Genomic DNA, 22674 nt, shown 5'->3' on the forward strand with positions numbered 1-22674 from the left:
ATACATCTGTAACATCAGACACAGCACAGCCAGCATAGAGACACCCACTACTGCTTTCTCACATCTGTAATACCTCACATTCCTCTGTATACATCTGTAACATCAGCCACAGCTCAGCCAGCATAGAGACACCCACTACTGCTATCTCACATCTGTAATACATCACAGTCCTGTGTATACATCTGTAAAATCAGCCACAGCACAGCCAGCATAGACACCCACTACTATCTCACATCTGTAATACCTCACAGTCCTGTGTATACATCAGTAACATCAGCCACAGATCAGCCAGCATAGACGCCCACTACTGCTATCTCACATATGTAATACCTCACAGTCCTGTCTATACATCTGTAACATCAACCACAGCTCAGCCAGCATAGAGACTCCCACTACTGCTATCTCACATCTATACTATCTCACAGTCCTGTGTATACATCAGCCACCGCTCAGCCACCATAGAGACACCCACTGCTGCTTTCACACATCTGTAATACCTCACAGTCCTGTGTATACATCTGTAACATCCACCACAGCTCAGCCAGCATAGAGACTCCCACTATTGCTATCTCACATCTATAATATCTCACAATCCTGTGTATACATCAGTAACATCAGCCACAGATCAGCCAGCATAGACGCCCACTACTGCAATCTCACATCTGTAATACCTCAGTCGTATGTATACATCTGTAACATCAGCCACAGCTCAGCCATAGACACCCACTACTGATATCTCACATCTGTAATACCTCACAGTCCTATGTATACATCTGTAACATCAGCCACAGCACAGCCAGCATAGAGACGCCCACTACTGCTTTCCCACATCTGTAATACCTCACAGTCCTGTGTATACATCAATAACATCAACCACAGCTCAGCCAGCATAGACACACGCTGCTGCTACCTCACATCTGTAATACCTCACAATCCAGTGTAAACATCTGTAACATCAGCCATAGCTCAGCCAGCATTGACACCCACTACTGCTATCTCACATCCGGAATACCTCACAGTCCTATGTATACATCTGTAACATCAGCCACAGCTCAGCCAGCATACACACCCACTACTGCTTTCTCACATCTGTACTAACTCACAATCCTACATGTACATCTGTAACATCAGCCACAGCTCAGCCAGCATAGAGACACCCACTACCGCTATTTCACAGTCCTGTGTATACATCTGTAACATCAGCCACAGCTCAGCCAGCATAGAGATGCCCACTACTGCTATCTCACATCTGTAATACCTCAGTCCTGTGTATACATCTGTAACATCATCCACAGCTCAGCCAGCATAGACTCCCACTACTGCTATCTCACATCTATAATATCTCACAATCCTGTGTATACATCAGTAACATCAGCCACAGATCAGTCAGCATAGACGCCCACTACTGCTATCTCACATATGTAATACCTCACAGTCCTGTCTATACATCTGTAACATCAACCACAGCTCAGCTAGCATAGAGACTCCCACTACTGCTATCTCACATCTATACTATCTCACAGTCCTGTGTATACATCAGCCACCCCTCAGCCACCATAGAGACACCCACTGCTGCTTTCTCACATCTGTAATACCTCACAGTCCTGTGTATACATCTGTAACATCAGCCACAGCTCAGCCAGCATAGAGACACCCACTGCCACTTTCTCACATCTGTAATACCTCATAGTCCGGTGTACACATCTGTAACATCAACCACAGCTCAGCCAGCATAGAGACTCCCACTACTGCTATCTCTCATCTATAATATCTCACAGTCCTGTGTATACATCAGCCACCGCTCAGCCACCATAGAGACACCCACTGCTGCTTTCTCACATCTGTAATACCTCACAGTCCTGTATATACATCTGTAACATCAGCCACAGCTCAGCCAGCATAGAGACACCCACTACTGCTATCTCACATCCATAATACCTCACAGTCCTGTGTATACATCTGTAACATCAGCCACAGCACAGCCAGCATAGAGACGCCCACTACTGCTTTCCCACATCTGTAATACCTCACAGTCCTGTGTATACATCAATAACATCAACCACAGCTCAGCCAGCATAGGCACACGCTGCTGCTACCTCACATCTGTAATACCTCACAATCCAGTGTAAACATCTGTAACATCAGCCATAGCTCAGCCAGCATAGACACCCACTATTATCTCACATCCGGAATACCTCACAGTCCTATGTATACATCTGTAACATCAGCCACAGCTCAGCCAGCATACACACCCACTACTGCTTTCTCAAATCTGTACTAACTCACAATCCTACGTGTACATCTGTAACATCAGCCACAGCTCAGCCAGCATAGAGACACCCACTACTGCTATCTCACATCTGTAATACCTCACAGCCCTGTGTATACATCTGTAACATCAGACACAGCACAGCCAGCATAGAGACACCCACTACTGATATCTCACATCTGTAACACCTCACAGTCCTGTGTATACATCTGTAACATCAGCCACAGCTCAGCCAGCATAGAGACGCCCACTACTGCTATCTCACATCTGTAATAACTCACAGTCCTGTGTATACATCTGTAACATCAGCCACAGCTCAGCCAGCATAGAGACACCCACTACTGCTTTCTCACATCTGTAATATCTCACAGTCCTGTGTATACATCTGTAACATCAACCACAGCTCAGCCAGCATAGAGACACCCACTACTGCTATCTCACATCTGTAATAACTCACAGTCCTGTCTATACATCTGTAACATCAACCACAGCTCAGCTAGCATAGAGACTCCCACTACTGCTATCTCACATCTGTAATACCTCAGTCGTATGTATACATCTGTAACATCAGCCACAGCTCAGCCATAGACACCCACTACTGATATCTCACATCTGTAATACCTCACAGTCCTATGTATACATCTGTAACATCAGCCACAGCACAGCCAGCATAGAGACGCCCACTACCGCTATCTAACCTCCATAATACCTCACAGTCCTGTGTATACATCTGTAACATCAACCACAGCTCAGCCAGCATAGACACACGCTGCTGCTACCTCACATCTGTAATACCTCACAATCCAGTGTAAACATCTGTAACATCAGCCATAGCTCAGCCAGCATTGACACCCACTACTGCTATCTCACATCCGGAATACCTCACAGTCCTATGTATACATCTGTAACATCAGCCACAGCTCAGCCAGCATACACACCCACTACTGCTTTCTCACATCTGTACTAACTCACAATCCTACATGTACATCTGTAACATCAGCCACAGCTCAGCCAGCATAGAGACGCCCACTACCGCTATTTCACAGTCCTGTGTATACATCTGTAACATCAGCCACAGCTCAGCCAGCATAGAGATGCCCACTACTGCTATCTCACATCCGGAATACCTCACAGTCCTATGTATACATCTGTAACATCAACCACAGCTCAGCCAGCATAGAGACACCCACTACTGCTATCTCACATCTGTAATACCTCACAGTCCTGTGTATACATCTGTAACATCAGCCACAGCTCAGCCAGCATAGAGACACCCACTGCTGCCATCTCACATCTGTAATACCTCACAGTCCTGTGTATACATCTGTAACATCAGCCACAGCTCAGCCAGCATAGAGATGCCCACTACTGCTATCTCACATCTGTAATACCTCACAGTCCTGTGTATACATCTGTAACATCAGCCACAGCACAGCCAGCATAGAGACGCCCACTACTGCTATCTCACATCTGTAATACCTCACAGTCCTGTGTATACATCTGTAACATCCACCACAGCTCAGCCAGCATAGACTCCCACTACTGCTATCTCACATCTATAATATCTCACAATCCTGTGTATACATCAGTAACATCAGCCACAGATCAGTCAGCATAGACGCCCACTACTGCTATCTCACATATGTAATACCTCACAGTCCTGTCTATACATCTGTAACATCAACCACAGCTCAGCTAGCATAGAGACTCCCACTACTGCTATCTCACATCTATACTATCTCACAGTCCTGTGTATACATCAGCCACCGCTCAGCCACCATAGAGACACCCACTGCTGCTTTCTCACATCTGTAATACCTCACAGTCCTGTGTATACATCTGTAACATCAGCCACAGCTCAGCCAGCATAGAGACACCCACTACTGCTATCTCACATCTGTAATACCTCACAGTCCTGTGTATACATCTGTAACATCAGCCACAGCACAGCCAGCATAGAGACGCCCACTGCTGCTTTCTCACATCTGTAATACCTCACAGTCCTGTGTATACATCAGTAACATCAACCACAGCTCAGCCAGCATAGAGACACCCACTACTGCTTTCTCACATCTGTAATACCTCACAGTACTGTGTATACATCAGTAACATCAACCACAGCTCAGCCAGCATAGAGACACCCACTACTGCTATCTCACAACTGTAACACCTCACAGACCTGTGTATACATCTGTAACATCAACCACAGCTCAGCCAGCATAGAGACACCCACTACTGCTATCTCACATCCATAATACCTCACAGTCCTGTGTATACATCTATAACATCAGCCACAGCTCAGCCAGCATAGACGCCCACTACTGCTATCTCACATCTGTAATACCTCACAGTCCTGTGTATACATCTGTAACATCAACCACAGCTCAGCCAGCATAGAGACCCCCACTACTGCTATCTCACATCTGTAATACCTCTCAGTCCTGTGTATACATCTGTAACATCAGCCACAGCACAGCCAGCATAGAGATGCCCACTACTCCTATCTCACATCCATTATACCTCACAGTCCTGTGTATACATCTGTAACATCAGCCACAGCTCAGCCAGCATAGACGCCCACTACTGCTATCTCACATCTGTAATACCTCACAGTCCTGTGTATACATCTGTAACATCAACCACAGCTTAGCCAGCATAGAGACCCCCACTACTGCTATCTCACATCTGTAATACCTCACAGTCCGGTGTATACATCTGTAACATCAGCCACAGCTCAGCCAGCATAGACACCCACTACTGCTTTCTCACATCTGTAATACCTCACAGTCCTGTGTATACATCTGTAACATCAGCCACAGCTCAGCCAGCATAGAGACACCCACTACTGCTATCTCACGTCTGTAACACCTCACAGTCCTGTGTATACATCAGTAACATCAGCCACAGCTCAGGCAACATAGAGACATCCACTACTGCCTTCTTACATCTGTAATACCTCACAGTCCTGTGTATACATCTGTAACATCAGCCACAGCTCAGCCAGCATAGAGACACTCACTACTGCTATCTCACATCTGTAAAACCTCACAGTCCTGTGTATACATCTGTAACATCATCCACAGCTCAGCCAGCATAGAGACACCCACTACTGCTATCTCACATCTGTAATACCTCACAGTCCTGTGTATACATCAGTAACATCAGCCACAGCTCAGCCAGCATAGAGACACCCACTACTGATATCTCACATCTGTAATACCTCACAGTCCTGTGTACACATCTGTAACATCAGCCACAGCTCAGCCAGCATAGACACCCACTACTGCTATCTCACATCTGTAATACCTCACAGTCCTGTGTATACATCTGTAACATCAGCCACAGCACAGCCAGCATAGAGACACCCACTACTGCTATCTCACATCTGTAATACCTCACAGTCCTGTATATACATCAGTAACATCAGCCACAGCACAGCCAGCATAGACACACCCACTACTGCTATCTCACATCTGTAATACCTCACAGTCCTGTGTATACATCTGTAACATCAGCGGCAGCACAGCCAGCATAGAGACACCCACTACTGCTATCTCACATCTGTAATATCTCACAGTCCTGTGTATACATCTGTAACATCAGCCACAGCTCAGCCAGGATAGACACCCACTACTGCTTTCTCACATCTGTAATACCTCACAGTCCTGTGTATAAATCTGTAACATCAGCCACAGCACAGCCAGCATAGAGACACCCACTACTGCTATCTCACATCTGTAATACCTCACAGTCCTGTGTATACATCTATAACATCAGCCACAGCTCAGCCAGCATAGAGACGCCCACTACTATCTCACATCTGCAATACCTCACAGTTCTGTGTATACATCTGTAACATCAGCCACAGCACAGCCAGCATAGACACCCACTACTGCTATCTCACATCTGTAATACCTCACAGTCCTGTGTATACATCTATAACATCAGCCACAGCACAGCCAGCATAGAGACGCCCACTACTGCTATCTCACATCTGTAATACCTCACAGTCCTGTGTATACATCTGTAACATCAGCCACAGCTCAGCCAGCATAGAGACACCCACTACTGCTATCTCACATCTGTAATACCTCACAGTCCTGTGTATACATCTGTAACATCAGCCACAGCTCAGCCAGCATAGAGACACCCACTACTGCTATCTCACATCTGTAATACCTCACAGTCCTGTGTATACATCAGTAACATCGGCCCCTCACACAGAATTACAGCAGCTGTGACATTACAAGTCTCGTCACACGCAGTGACTACACAAACTGAGTATGCCGTCGCAGTGGCTCATTTATGCACGCCCATGCAACGTCGTTCAAATGGACAGACACGCCTGCGTTTCACTGACCACTCCCCCATCACCACATCCCAAATGCTGACATCCCGTCACTCAATCTGCGATGCTTTTCTTTCTGCATGCGTGATCGCAATGCTATCTCAATCACGCGCACTGCGATGCATACGCAAGCGCAGTAAGCACCATCGATTGATCTGCATACGCTGTTGCATTTGCGATCCATACTGGGCCCTATGTGCTGTACTCAGGATTAGCATTTTTTGCCGCAAAGGACTTGGAATTAAGTAGCAGATTAAGCACGATGATGCGTAACGCGGGTCATTCGTATAGGACCTCTTTATTTTTGCGTTCGTATGGGAGAAAAGAATAAAATGCTGTGTACAAAGCGTCTCCAAATAGCCATTCCCAGCACTGAAACAATCGCTGCAGCTCAGCATTTACCTATGTACTGAAATTGTGGGAACATTAACAAAGGCCGATGTGTCCTAACGGACAGGTTAATGAGGCACGGTCTGAGGACCTGAACAACTGGATCATCATTATTCATCAGAACACATGCAATGCTTTGTTTTACATGTATATTATTATAGAGTATATTATAGAGCTGGGATAAGCAATACTTTCCTCCATCCTCTAGGTGTCACTGTTTTCCCTACTTACTTTGTCATCGGAGTGCAACGGAATATCAATATTGAGCAGGGCCAGCTTAGACCTCAGCAAGTTGTTCTGAGTGGTCAGCTCAGCCACGATGTTATCATCAGTCAGGTAACTGCCGCTCATTTCCTCGCTGTCCGAGTCCTGCAGCGCACGGTGAGGATCATGCGGTTGAGTGACCCTGTGGGAAGGGTAGGACGGCTGAGGCACATTGGGACAGTCTGAATTCGGGGGGTCGCGCTGCAATTTCCACCATTGTGCAGGGATGCTAGCTTCAACCAGGCTGGGGCAATTCCTGGACCCCGGGCAGTCTTTGGGTTTGGCCACGGTGTTGGTGGGCGGTGAAGACTCTACGCCAAGGCTGTTCCTAGCCACTGCGGTAAAAGAGGAAAATAGAATATTGGTTGGTATTGATTAGTCTATAAAACCTTCTATAAGGTCTAAGAAGACGCAGATTATACATGGCCAGTACTCGCTCGCTCCCTCGCTGTTAGCGTACCTCCCAACATGTGGAAGCGGGATATCGGGACACAATAAGCCTTACTAGGCAGTTCTAATTTTGGGGCCATACAATCTGCAGTATCAGTCCAATTGCCTGTTATCTCAGCGTATGTGCTCAACATTAATAATATGGTGCAAAGAGCATTAACATGCTGTAACCCACAGCAACCTATCAGCCATCATCTGTTGGTTTATGCTCGGTTACTAAAGCGAATATCCGATTGGATGCTGTGGGTTGCAGAACATCAGTGCGCCATATGAGGGAGGAGCTTCACTACTCCAGAGTTTGAGTGACAGCTTTGCAGAAATGCACTACGTGGATTGGTGCATTACTACACAGGGGCGGGGCCAGTGATCTCTCAGCAATTTAAATTCCTGCAGACTCTGCTTTGTGATGTGTATCCCATCAGGACACGTTCTAAAATGTGTGTGTGTGGGGGGGGGATCTTCAGTTCCATTATGGGCAGGGGGTGCTAATGTTCTATTAAACTTCTTTTTTTTTTTTAAAACAGAACTTCAGTGGATTATCAGAGGAGCACTGAACAGTGCTTTCTACTTCCATGGCTTATATTAAGAGATTTTCATTTTTAATGTGAACACGTTAAAAAAAGATATATATATAAGATCAGAGAAGCACAGAAGACCCCAAAATTCTAATTTTCATGAAATCTGGTTAACGTAACCCAGGCACTGCATGACTTCCCCTCATCCACTACAGTGACAGCCAACCCCATGGATCTAAGATACTACATAATGTGGTACTCATAATGCAAAAAGTTTAAATAATAAAGCATAGCATGTCAGTTATTAGTGTGCATGCAAAATATGTGGATTCATCAATTAGCAGGCTAGACCAAACCCTTCTGTTACCTATGAGACCAGCAAGCCATCCATGCAAGCTCTGGCTTTCCATAGCACCAGAGTGATGAATCCCTGAGGCCTAATCAATGGCTGCTTTCTTCTTCAGGGTCCATAGGGATCCACAGGGATACCATGGGGTGTAGGTGGTGGATAAGTACCGGACACCAAACAGTTAAGCTTTCATCTGCCAGGATGGAATGGTCCCTCCCCCCTAAACCCCGCCCCTGAGGCCAATCAGTGTGTTTGGTGTCCGGCAGGAGTTGGGATCACATGTATAACAGTATCAGGTGCCTTATGCAGCCCAAAGCTTTATTTTTATGATTTCAAATCTTATTTATCTTTATTACTGAGTGCTCAGCGTCACTGTCCTAAGGACATCTGTGCTGCCACTCCATCACCCCTCTCGGGCACCTTGCTAGCTGGCCGCGCGGAGGACCCCAGACTGCAACTCGGACGCAGGGGACAAGTAAGGCGGGTTACAGCTTGTGGTAGCCCGGTCTCAGGGGACAGACTGCTGAGAGTGAACACCGGCATCGACCGCGTGATCCACTAGACCACGAGGGTACATATGGTGCGGGAATCTAGTGTCCCGGTGATCACAAATCAGCCAGGGGAGGTCAGCTTTCCCTATTACAGCGGCCCCTCCCCCAGCTCAAGTCGCCATTCCGCCACGGTCTGGATGCTCTGAGCTGCTCTCCTCCTCGGACCCCGCCCCCTCAGAGGTCTCCGGCGGCCATTTTCTGCAGGCTCAGCCACAGCTCTCTCTAGACAATGCTGGGTCCGGTCCCCCTACATACCTCTCCAAGGAGTCCGGTTATGTAGCGCTATAGCCTACCAGACATTACATCTGAGTAGGTGAATGTAGCGCTATAACCTATCACACACTGCGTCTGAGTAGGTGAATGTAGCGCTATAACCCATCACACACTGCGTCTGAGTAGGTGAATGTAGCGCTATAACCCATCACACACTGCGTCTGAGTAGGTGAATGTAGCGCTATAACCCATCACACACTGCGTCTGAGTAGGTGAATGTAGCGCTATAGCCTATCACACACTGCGTCTGAGTAGGTGAATGTAGCGCTATAGCCTATCACACACTGCGTCTGAGTAGGTGAATGTAGCGCTATAGCCTATCACACACTGCGTCTGAGTAGGTGAATGTAGCGCTATAGCCTATCACACACTGCGTCTGAGTAGGTGAATGTAGCGCTATAGCCTATCACACACTGCGTCTGAGTAGGTGAATGTAGCGCTATAGCCTATCACACACTGCGTCTGAGTAGGTTAATGTAGCGCCCTTTTGCAGTTAGTGTTTTTCTGCATAGTATGTGACTAGTGCTAGCGCTGTCTGTCTGTATGATTTCTCTAATCTGTCAGCCTATGCCTTTCCCTCTCCTCTCACTATAACCCTATCATACCAGTGTATTCAGGGTCTACTATACTTCACTTATAAATGTGCAGGCTGTCACATACTGTTTGGTTGCACTCTACACAGTACCATATTCTGTGCTGTGCTCTCCTGCAGCTTATTTAAGCATAGGCAGGATCACTATACTGCATAACCATTTGTATACACTGTCGCATAATAGCATCTGTATTTGGTGTATTCTGTCACATAATAGCATCTGTATACCCATCTGTATTTGGTGCATTCTGACGCACAATAGCGTCTGCATACCCATTTGTATATGGTGTATTCTGTCGCATATTAGTGTATACTCTGTGACTATGTCTAACAAAGGCAAAAGTAGCAAGCAAGCGACTGCACCTACATTGCTCTCATGCAAATCCTGTGCAGCAAGCTTGAATGAGGAGGATGTTGTCCAGGGTGGACTATGTACAACGTGTTATGTTACATCAGGTACGTCTTCTGTCCTTGCCCGGGAGCCTCCTTGGGCGTCCCTGACTCAGGTGCTAGCTACTATTGCAGACCACCTGACAGTCCCGGCAGTAATTCCCCCTATGGGGTTGCCTCAACAGGTCCAGGCAGTACCGGTACCTCTAGGGGTAGATGTCCTCTCTACTTCGGTACAGAGTCTAGCAGCTTCCTCTACAGCCTTTCAAAATATGTTGCAAGGTGAGAAGCGCCCTCCCAGTAACCTACCAAGCGTATTGTATTGGCTTCAGTCTACGCAGCTTTCAGAATCTGAGATATCATCTGAGGCAGAAGACACTGACAATCTCACTGATACCGAATCTCCCTCAGGGGAAGGAGAGCATCAATCTAAAATTAATATTCCTGCTTTGGTGCGAACTGTCAGATATATCCTCCAAATAGAAGACGATGAGCCCGCCCCCAAATCAAAGCACCCACTATTTAAACAACAAAAAGTGGCTTCAACAAAGTTTCCTCTCTCTGATCAGCTAGCCGAACACATGGCAGCAGCTTGGTAAGAAGTTTCAGCTCCAAAAACGCCTGACCTATTGTTACCCTTTTCCTGCAGCTCATTGCGCAATATGGGAGACTCCCCCCAGCAGTATATTCCCATGTTAAGCGATTGATTAAAAGCTCCACATTACCTATCCCTACGGCTACCTCATTAAAGGACCCTACGGATAGAAAGATTGAAACTGGCCTTAAATCTGTGTATTCCCTTTCAGGAGCCATTGCTTGCCCAACCATGGCTATTGCCTGGGTGTCGAAAGTAATTGAGAGCTGGGCAGATGCCCTAGAAGAGTCTTTCTCCCTAGAGGCCTCTAGGGATCAGATGTGTTATATAGCTCACATAAGAGATGCAGCTTCCTGTATCAGAGAAGCGACCTTGGATGCTAGTCTGCTGGCCTCTAGAGCATCGACTACGTCAGTGTCTGCCCGCCGCACTCTTTGGCTACGGTCATGGAAGGTGGATTCAGACTCTATGAAGGCCTTAGAATCATTACCTTACACTGGTGAGATCCTGTTTGGCCTAGAGAAGATTGTAGCCACTTTGGAAGCATTAAAAACTGCTTTTCTGCTCTCAGCAACTACTGCAAAGCCTCGGACAACGTCCTTCAGGACTTTTCGTCCCCAGGGAAAGCCTAAGGGCCAGTCCTTTCCATGGCAATCTGTTCCACAAGGGCCGCCAAGCCCAGGACCAAGCAGACATGGGCCACCCGACATCCTGCTTCCAAATCCGAGGACATACCTTAAGCCTCACTGGGCAGGCCTCCCTTTGGAGGACCGCAGAGTAGGAGGCAGACTTCTTCAATTTGCCTAGTGCTGGTGTCAAACCACCACTGATGCTTGGGTACAAGAAGTTGTCTCTCACGGGTGTGGTCTCTCATTCCTAAGATGGCCACCCCACCAATTTTTCTACACAGGCCCTCCATCAGACTCGAGCAGGGCCCTGCTTATCCAGAAAGCCATTCAGTCCATGCTGCAAGCAGGGGTTATAGTTCGAGTTCCGGTATTGCAGCGAGGAAATGGTTATTATTCTACCGTTTGTAAGTGCAGAAACCAAATGGGCCTATCCTCAACCACAAAACCCTGAACAAATTCTATAGGGTGGCCAGATTTCAGACGGAAACTCTGTGCTCTATTGTAATAGCTATGGAGCCGAGGGACTTTATAGTATCTCTTGATACTCAGGGCGCTTATCTGCATGTGCCTCAGCGTTATCTGCGGTTTGCTATACTACAGCAACATTTCCAATTTCAGGCTCTGCCCTTTGGACTTTCTACAGCACCACGGGTCTTTACCAAAATTATAACCACGGGTCTTTACCAAAATTTTACCAAAATTATGATGCGTTGTCAGGGAGTCAGGCTGCTACCATACCTGGACGACCTCTTGCTCTTAGCACGCTCCCCAGAGGTTCCTCAATGCCATCTTCAGATAACAATTGCCTTCCTACAGAGACACGGCTTGTTAAATCAACTGGAAAAAGTCCTCCCTGAACCCTTCAGAAAGGATTGTCCATCTTGGGGCTCTTTTGGATTGTCAAGCTCAGAGAATCTTCCTGAAAACGGACAAGATCTCCACACTTCAACGACGAGTGCGCAGATTACTCCGCAGTCGCCGAGTCTCAGTTCACTCAGCAATGCAGATTGTGGGATCCATGGTATCCACCTTCGACATGGTGGATTGCTCTCAGTTCCATTCCAGGCCTCTGCAACACCTAATCCTTTCCAGATGGAATGGGTTGCCCCATCGGATCAGATCCCAGACAATGAATCTCTCTCCAGAGGCTCATCTGTCCCTCTCCTGGTGGCTACAGATGTCCAACCTAAAGAAAGGGTCGCCTCTTTTGGATCCCGGAGTGGGTACGCCTTACAACGGATGCAAGCCTACAGGGCTGGGGCGCATGGACCGGTCAACACTCCTTCCAGGGCCATTGGACATCGGTCGAGTCGACCTTGTCAATCAATGTATTGGAACTCCGAGTCATCTATAGAACCCTCACTCTGGCTCAGGACATTCTTCAGGGAAAGTCTGTACAAGGGCAGACTTGTAACGCCACAGCAGTGGCCTACATAAATAACCAAGAAGGCACTCAAAGTAGGTCAAGTAATGGCAGAAGTGTCAAGCATTCTCGCATAGGCTGAAGGTCACCTCCCAGCCATCTCCGCGGTGTTCAATCCAGGAGTTCTCAACTGGGAAGCGGACTAACTTAGCCATCACGACGTGCATACCAGGAGAATGGTCTTTTCACCAAGAGGTCTTTCGACTCCTAGTGTGCAAGTGGTGGACCTCATGGCCTCTCGACACAATTGCAAGCAGCCATTGTATGGGTCCAGAACAAGGGAAGCCGAAGCAGCCTTTGCAGATGCCTTGTCGGTGAAGTGGACCTTCCATCTGGCGTACTTATTCCCTCCAGTCTCCCTTCTTCCTCGAGTCCTTCGGAAATTCAAGCAAGATGGTTCACTGTCCTGCTGGTGGCTCCGGCCTGGCCCAGTCGACATTGGTACGCCGATCTTCACAGCCTCCCCATAGACGCACCTCTCCTACTTCCAACGTCCGGACCTGTTGTCTCAAGGTTCAAGTCTACATCCGTACCTGGCCCGTCTGTCTTTGATGGCGTGGCTCGTGATACATCCCTCCTAAGGTCCAAAGGAATTTCTAGCTCTATGGTCCAGACTATGCTCAGAGCGCGTAAGCCGACCTCTGCCTGGATCTATCACAGAGTGTGGCACACATACTTCCAGTGGTGTGCTACCAGAAGTTTTGACCCTCAGGTTTTTATGGTCTCTAAAGTCCTGGCCTTTCTTCAAGCAGGATTGGACCTTGGACTCCGCCTGGCCTCTCTGCTCTGTCCATCTTGTTCCAGCGCAGAATTGCTCCAATGCCAGATGTTCACACCTTCCTTCAGGGTGTCCTCCGTATTCAACCTCCTTTCGTCCCTCCAATGGCGCCGTGGGATATGTCAGTGGTTCTCCAGGCCCTTCAGGGTCCTCCACTTGAACCCCTGGAATCTGTGGAACTCATATGGCTCACAGTGAAGACTCTCTTTCTACTTCAGGGTCCACAGGGTTGACCTTGGGGTATAGCTGGATCTGGATCCACGGGCACCACGCAGTTAAAGCTTTTGCTGCTCCCAGGATGCACCTTGGTCCATCCTCCTCTATACCCCGCCCCCGAGCCACAGGCACCTTAGTTTTAGTTGGTGCCCGGCCAGAGTCAGGTCACCCTGGCGCGGTGGGGCTGCAAGCTTCTTTTTAGTTATTTTTTTTTAAAAAGATGATTTTATTTATTTTTTTCTTCTTCAGAGCGGCAGCATCAGACTGTCCATCTGGACGTCCACTCTGCCGCTCCAACAACCCCGCTTACGCTGCGACGCCAGTACTAATCTGGGGATCGCAGCGGGACCCCGGAGTCAGTACTAGCAGGGCTCCGGGAACTCCCACAGACTGCTGCCGGATTCCACGGGGTCAGGTAAGCCGCGGGCAGCGCAATGCGTTGCCCGCGAGGAAAAGGAAGTCTCTCACCGCCGGTCTCTGGGGACGGACGGCAGCACTAGTAGCGGCGGCGGGCTCCCCCTCTTCAGGAATACCCCGCGCGACCGCTGGACCACCAGGGAGTAATGGCTGGAAGGGAACCAGCATCCCTGGGGTTAATCACTAGCCAGGGAAGGCAGCCTTCCCTGGTTCAGCTGCTCCTCCCTTCAGCTCAGCGCGCCTTCTCTCATGCGTGCTGGCATCGCTGAGCTGCTCCTCCTGCGGCCAATCCTCCTCAGAGCTCTCCGGCGACCATCTTCTCTGGCAAGCGCAGATCTCCCAGGCGGTGCATGGTCCGCTCCCCCTGTGTACCTCTCCCCTGCAAAAGGACGGTGTTCGCAGCACTATAGCCCTCCCAGAACTGAATCTGGGAGGTTGATTGTAGCAAAAGGTGCAGTGAGTATACTGTATCTTCTCTGCATGGTATGTGACTATTGCTAGTGCTGCTGTCTGTGATAATTTCTACTGTTACCTTATACCTATCCCTTTCCTTCTCCTACGGCCCGGCAGGTGTGTAGGGGAAGGGCGTTTTTCTGTGTACCTCACTTATATAAATCAAAGTATTTGTGAGGTCAGTCACATACAGTGGTGTGCTACACAGTACCATATTGTGGGCTTTTTGTGTTGCATACTTGTGAGTGCGCAGGTGTTATACGCCTCACCTCTTCTTTGTGATACATATTTATTGAAACATTTTTGTATCCTGTCTGATGAGGAGATTGAGCACATCCCCCATTTCCTGGGTATTCCGCAGTTATTGCAGTCTCCCCCAGGGTCTCAGACTGTGGGTCCTTATTCGGGGTTGCCTCTGTACGTACAGTTTCCCTCAGTTGACGGATCATATGGCGGGGGCCTGGCAGTCACCCAGTAAGAAATTCCAACCACAGAAACGGTTGGCATCCAATTATCCTTATCCTGAGGCTCATTGCAGGAAATGGGAAACCCCACCGCCGGTGGATTCCCATGTCACCCGCTTGATAAAAAGCGCTACACTGCAATTGCCGTCTATCTCCTCTCTGAAGGATCCCATGGACAGGAAAGTGGACTTGTTTAAAGTCTATCTACTCTCTCTCTGGGGCTGTGGCCCGTCCGTCCATGGCCATCTCTTGGGTGGCTAAAGCCTTTGAGAGATGGGCCAACGCATTAGAGGATACTTTTCCAGACGATGCTCCGGATATCCAGAGTGCTAATAGGACAGATGAGGGATGTGGCTTCCTATATTGGGGAAGCATCGTTTGATGCCAGCCTGCTGACCTCTAGGATTTCAGCTGCAGCTGTGTCTGCTCGTCGGTCCTTGTGGCTGCGGTCCTGGAGAGCTGACACAGACTCTAAAAAGGGCCTGGAGGCCTTACCTTTTAATGGTGAGTTGCTATTTGGTCCAGACTTGGACAAAATAGTGGATACTCTGGCTAAATCCAAGTCAGCCTTCCTCCCTTCGGCTTCAGCACCTGCTAAGGTGAGGAGCTCAGCCTTTCAGTCCTTTCGGGTTCAGGGTAAGGCATAAGGTCAGTCCTTCCCGAGGCAGTCGGCAACCAAGGCCGCCTCTAAGACCAAAAAGCAGGCCTGGAGTGCTAGACGCCCTTCTTCCAAGCAGGAAGATAAACCTTCTGCCTGATGGGACGGGCCTCCCTCTGGGGGACCCCAGAGTGGGAGGCCGAATTCTTCAATTTGCCCAGTGCTGGCACAATACCACCACGGATGCCTGGGTTCAAGAAGTGGTCTCCCAGGGGTACACCCTGTCTTTTCGGCACAGACCGCCCCACCAGTTTTTCTGCACGAGTCGTTCTCAGGACAAAACCAAATCTTTGCAGATTCAGGCAGCTATAGAGTCCTTGCTGAAAGCAGGGGTCATTGTTCCCGTTCCTCAGTCACAACGAGGGACTGGGTACTACTCTACTTTGTTTCTGGTGCAGAAACCAAATGGTTCTCATCGCCCTATCCTCAATTTGAAGTCTTTGAACAAGTTCCTCAGAGTTCCCAAATTCAGGATGGAAACGTTACGTTCCATCATTCTGGCGATGGAACCTGGGGATTACATGGTCTCCCTGGATATCCAGGACGCCTACCTCCATTTTCCGATAGCACCTTCGCACCAGCGGTATCTGAGGTTCGCTATCCTACAACATCACTACCAGTTTCGGGCGCTACCCTTTGGCCTCTCCACGGCACCAAGGGTATTCAAAGTGATGGCGATCATGGCCGCACATCTTCGAAGCCAGAATGTACGGCTGCTGCCGTATTTAGACAACCTCCTTTTGCTGGCGAGCTCTCCGGAGTAACTGCTTCAACATCTCCACCTGACGATCGCTTGTCTGCAAGCGCATGGGTGGTTGATAAATTTGAGAAAGTCCTCACTGATTCCATCACAGCGGATGGCTCATTTGGGAGCCCTGCTAGATTCTCGTCAGCAAAGGATCTTCCTGACTCCGGAAAAGGTCTCCTCCCTACAGCTGCAGATACACAGTTGCCTGAGCAGTTGCCGCCTGTCAGTCCATTCGGCAATGAGAGTTCTGGGGTCCATGGTGTCGGCATTCGACATGGTGGAATTTGCCCAGTCCCATTCCAGGCCCCAGCAGGGACTGATTCTATCGAATGGAAAGGGTTACCTCACCGGATCCGGTCGCAGATGCTGGTGTTGTCCCCGGAGGTTCGTCAGTCTTTGGCTTGGTGGCTTCAGACAGCTCATCTGGTCGAGGGACGCCCCTTTTGGATCCCGCACTGGGTCCTGCTCACAACAGATGCCAGTCTCCGGGGTTGGGGGGCAGTGACAGGCTCGTTGTCACTTCAGGGACGTTGGACTGCGGAAGAAGCACTTGTCCCCAACAACATCCTGGAACTGCGGGCTGTGTACAGGGCCATGCAGTCGTCTGGCACTGCTCTTCAAGGAAGGGCGGTTCAAGTTGAATCCGACAATGCCACCACGGTGGCGTACATCAACCACCAGGGAGGAACTCGCAGTTGGGCAGCGATGTCGAAGGTGTCTCGCATCCTTGCTTGGGCAGATTGCCACTTTCTGGCAATCTCGGCGGTCTTCATCCCAGGAGTCCTCAATTGGGAGGCGGACTTCAGCCGTCACGACGTGCATCCCGAGGAATGGTCGCTTCACCCAGAGGTGTTTCAGCTACTCGTGGACAGATGGGGGCTGCCGGAGCTGGACTTGATGGCCTCCCATCACAATCACAAGTTGCCCGTGTACGGGTCAAGGACAAGAGACGCAGGCGCAAGTCTGGTGGACACGCTGTCAGTGAAATGGAAGTTTCAACTGGTGTACCTATTTCCTCCAATATCCCTGCTGCCTCAGGTCCTGCGGAAATTCAAGCAGGACGGCAGCACGCTCGTGCTGGTGGCTCCAGCGTGGCCCAGACATCCTTGGTACTCCGATCTGAGGAGTCTCTCCATCGACACTCCGTACCTTCTTCCTCAGTGTCAGGACCTATTGTCTCAAGGGCCCTGCCTTTACCCGGATCTGGGTCAGCTGTACTTGACGGTGCGGCTCTTGAGACAGCAGTCTAAAGGTCTTGGGGCTTCTCGGGTTCGGTTATTAGTACCATGCTCAGGGCACGCAAGCCTGCTTCCGCACGGATTTACCACAGGGTGTGGCGCACTTACTTTCAGTGGTGTGAGTCCAGAAACTATGATCCTCAGGTGTTCAGAGTTTTTAGGGTCTTGGAATTTCTGCAGTCAGGTTTGGACCTAGGTTTAAGTCTTGCCTCCCTGAATGTTCATGTGTCTGCGCTGTCTGTGTGGTTCCAACGAAGGATCGCTAAAATGCCAGATGTTCACACTTTTTTCCAAGGTGTTCTTCGAATCCAGCCTCCCTTCGTGCCTCCTGTGGCTCCTTGGGACTTGGCGGTGGTTCTTCAGGTCCTGCAGGGTCCTCCTAGAGTCGGTGGAACTCAAGTGGTTAACGTTTAAGACTGTTTTTCTCCTGGCAATTGCTTCTGCCAGGAGGGTGTCAGAATTGGGGGCGCTTTCCTGTTGTCCCCCTTTTCTGATTTTTCACCAGGACAGGGCTGTGCTTCGCACTCGTCCTGAGTTTTTGCCTAAAGTGGTTTCGAAGTTCCACATCAATCAGGAACTTGTTGTGCCAGCTTTTCAGTCACCTGATCTTTCAGCTGGTGAGGCTTCCTTAGATGTAGTCCGTGCTCTCAGATTTTATGTGGACCGGACTGCTTCCGTTAGGAAGTCTGATTCTTTGTTTGTCCTCATTGGTTTTCACAGGAGGGGTTGGCCTGCCAACAAACAAACGTTAGCCCGTTGGCTTTGTTCTGTTATTTGTGAGGCTTATGCACAGGAGGGTTTACCTGTTCCAACCTCTGTTAAGGCTCGTTCCACTCGATCTGTGGGTCCTTCTTGGGCTGCTAGACGTGGCACCTCTGCTGTTCAGCTATGCAAGGCGGCCACCTGGTCTTCCATTCAGACGTTTTTGAGGTTCTATGCGTTTGACACCTTTGCCTCTCAGGATGCATCCTTCGGGCGCCGGGTTCTCCTTTCTGTACAGGAGCGTCCCCGCCCTTAGTTGAACTTTTTTGGGACATCTCCAAGGTCAACCCTGTGGACCCCCTATGGACCCTGAAGTAGAAAACAAGAGATATGTTAAGTACTTACCGTTGTTATCGCAGTTTCTACAAAGTCCATAGGGTCCACAGGGCACCCGCCCTGACGCACCTGGCTTCATATGGGCTGTGTGGCTGGTCACCGGTTTTCCGTCTCCCATTTCTGTGAGTATGGTTTCTTGTGTGTTCCAGTCTTCCTTCTCTCTGTTTAGTCTCCTCCTCTGGCCTTGGCTGCTTACCAACTGAGGTTCCTGTGGCTCGGGGGCGGGGTATAGAGGAGGATGGACCCAGGTGCATCCTGGGAGCAGCAAAAGCTTTAACTGCGTGGTGCCCGTGGATCCAGATCCAGCTATACCCCAAGGTCAACCCTGTGGACCCTATGGACTTCGTAGAAACAGAGATAACAAAGGTAAGTTCTTACCATATCTCTTGTTTTCTTCTGGCTTTTGCGTCCGCCCGTAGGGTGTCAGATTTAGGGGCGCTTTCCTGTCGCCCCCCATTTCTGATCTTTCATCAGGACAGGGCTGTTCTTCGAACTCGGGCTGACTTCCAAGGTTGTTTATCATTTCCATATTAATGAGGAAATCGTAGTCCCAGCCATCCAATCACCAGACCTCTCGGCAGGTGAGGCCTCCTTGGATGTGGACCGTGCTCTCAGGATCTACGTGGAACGTAAAGTTCTCTTTGGAAAACAGATTCCCTATTTGTCCTCTATGGATTCCACAAGAAGGGATGACCAGCTAACAAACAGACCCTGGCCAGATGGCTTCGCATGACTATCTCACAGGATTACACATAGATGGGCCTTCCTGTGTCGGCTACTACCGTCTCTGCTCATTCCACTCGCTCTGTGGGATGTTCTTGGGCAGCTCGCCGTGGCACCTCAGCTGAACATCTTTGTAAGGCAGCCACGTGGTCTTCTGACCACACCTCTCTTAGGTTCTATGCATTCTATACATTTGCCTCTCAGGATGCTTCATTTGGACGCAGGATACTCCTCTCAGCTCAGGAGTGTCCCCATCCTTGAATACTGCTTTGGGACATCCCCAAGGTCTCCCTGTGGAGCCATATGGACCCTGAAGAAAATTAAAGTTATGGTAAAACTTACCTTTGTTAACTATCTTTCTTCAAAGTCCATAGCGTCCACAGAGCGCCCGCCCTGACGCCCCTGGCTTCTCTAGGTTAGCTTGATAACAAACTGATTTGGCTCAGACTCAGGATGGGGGTTTATTGGGGAGGGATCGATGCATCCTGGCAGTTGAAAGCTTAACTGTTTGGTGTCCAGTCCTTATCCAGCACCTACACACATGGTATCCCTGTGGACCCTATGGACTTCGAAGAAAGAGTTAACAAAGATAAGTTTTACCATAACTCTAATTTTCCCTACAAGGAAATAGCAGGGAGCGCGCCAAAGAGACAAGACTAGACGATAAACACATCAGTTATAACACACGTTATTTAGGTCACCAATACGCAGCGCTCAGCACAGCAATGTATAAATGTGGCTTTATTCCCATAACAATGTTGCTACTAGATACACTCGTCTGCGGAGATTATTCTGCTTTTATGTTTGAACATGCAATATAAGGCTTATCTAATCACATAATGCACATATGTGATGTAACGCAAAGCAGCAGGAGCCGGCTTTATTAGCTACACAGAATAGCTGTAATGATACGTCTATGATACTTACAGGACAACTGGTGACGGGAGTCGTTCTGGGTTGTCTGCCTGGGTGGGGACAACATGACGGCGGGCTGAAAACTGTAAGCGGAACACTCTTCCCTAGCTTGTAGTTTTGATTTGATCTCTGCAGTAGTTGCGTGACAAACACTAGGGGGCACCACTGAGCCGCTGTTATCTTCCGCTGCCTCCTGCAAACCTGTGAAACGATGGAGAGTTCTCAAGAGACCGTTTTCTCTGCCTGCGAATCAGAAGCAAGGAGGCATGATAACTAGAGGCGGAGAGAGAGGTGCAGATGGTTGTGTGCGTGTAAGGCCGAGACTGGGGACAGGATTGGGAGGACACACATTGGGGGGCTGTTCAGTACATTGCTATTGGGGTCTGTACCACACAGATTGCCCAACATTCCCCCAGTCGCTGCGATCCTACGGGCAGGAATAGATTCAGTCCCTGATAGTGTATCTAATAATTGTGTATGCGGGGTCCATTGCCAGTGTACTGCGAGCAAGTTTATGGCAGGTTTCTTCTGGCAAATTAGGAGGTGACAGACTGATTAAGTCTGAGACATTTATTTTATTCTTACCGCGCTGTGTCTATGCTGCCCAGTCTCCCTGCACTATGGCTTTTGCTGCCCAGTCTCCCTGCACTATGGCTATGCTGCCCTGTCTCCCCATGCTATTGCTATGCTGCCCAGTCTCCCTGCACTATGGCTATGCTGCCCTGTCTCCCCATGCTATGGGTACGCTGCCCAGTCTCCCCATGCTATGGGTACGCTGCCCAGTCTCCCCATGCTATGGGTACGCTGCCCAGTCTCCCCATGCTATGGGTACGCTGCCCAGTCTCCCCATGCTATGGGTACGCTGCCCAGTCTCCCCATGCTATGGGTACGCTGCCCAGTCTCCCCATGCTATGGGTACGCTGCCCAGTCTCCCCATGCTATGGGTACGCTGCCCAGTCTCCCCATGCTATGGGTACGCTGCCCAGTCTCCCCATGCTATGGGTACGCTGCCCAGTCTCCCCATGCTATGGCTTATGCTGCCCAGTCTCCCTGCACTATGGATTATGCTGTCCAGTCTCCCTGCACTATGGATTATGCTGCCCTGTCTCCCCATGCTATGGCTACGCTGCCCAGTATCCCTTCACTATGGCTATGCTGCCCAGTCTCCTTGCACTATGGTTTATGGATTATGCTGCCCAGTCTCCCTGCACTATGGTTTATGCTGCCCAGTCTCCCTGCACTATGGCTTATGTTGCCCAGTCTCCCTGCACTATGGCTTATGCTGCCCAGTGTCCCCGCACTATGGCTTATGTTGCCCAGTCTCCCTGCATTATGGCTTATGTTGCCCAGTCTCCCTGCACTATGGCTTATGCTGCCCACTGTCCCCGCACTATGACTTATGCTGCCCAGTCTCCCTGCACTATGGCTATGCTGCCCAGTCTCCCCATGCTATGACTTATGCTGCCCAGTCTCCCTGCACTATGGCTTATGCTGCCCAGTCTCCCTGCACTATGGCTATGCTGCCCTGTCTCCCCATGCTATGGGTACGCTGCCCAGTCTCCCTGCACTATGGCTTATGCTGCCCAGTCTCCTTGCACTATGGCTTATGCTGCCCAGTCTCCCTGCACTATGGCTATGCTGCCCAGTCTCCCTGCACTATGGCTATGCTGCCCAGTCTCCCTGCACTATGGCTATGCTGCCCAGTCTCCCTGCACTATGGCTTATGCTGCCCAGTCTCCCTGCACTATGGCTTATGCTGCCCAGTCTCCCTGCACTACGGCTTATGCTGCCCAGTCTCCCTGCACTATGGCTTATGCTGCCCAGTCTCCCTGCACTATGGCTTATGCTGCCCAGTCTCCCTGCACTACGGCTTATGCTGCCCAGTCTCCCTGCACTATGGCTTATGCTGCCCAGTCTCCCTGCACTAC

The 22674-nt window shown here is 49.6% G+C and overlaps 1 protein-coding gene across 5 annotated transcripts in view; it reads right to left on the reverse strand.

Moving 5' to 3' along the window:
• SPICE1 (spindle and centriole associated protein 1) overlaps window positions 1-22674 on the reverse strand; it is an 89913-nt gene that overhangs the window by 31472 nt on the left and 35767 nt on the right. For 4 of the 5 annotated variants that reach the window (XM_088450770.1, XM_088450771.1, XM_088450768.1 and 1 more), the window contains exons 13-14: window positions 20759-20989; window positions 7239-7606 (exon numbers count right to left, since the gene is read on the reverse strand). In XM_088450770.1, coding sequence (XP_088306896.1) covers window positions 7239-7606; window positions 20759-20989 — 599 coding nt within the window. The remainder of the gene's footprint in view (window positions 1-7238; window positions 7607-20758; window positions 20990-22674) is intronic. The other variant, XM_088450772.1, reaches the window with a different exon arrangement.

Source organism: Taudactylus pleione, unplaced genomic scaffold, assembly GCF_031769625.1.
Source record: "Taudactylus pleione unplaced genomic scaffold, aTauple2 ptg000523l, whole genome shotgun sequence".
Classification (NCBI taxonomy): Eukaryota; Metazoa; Chordata; class Amphibia; order Anura; family Myobatrachidae; genus Taudactylus; species Taudactylus pleione.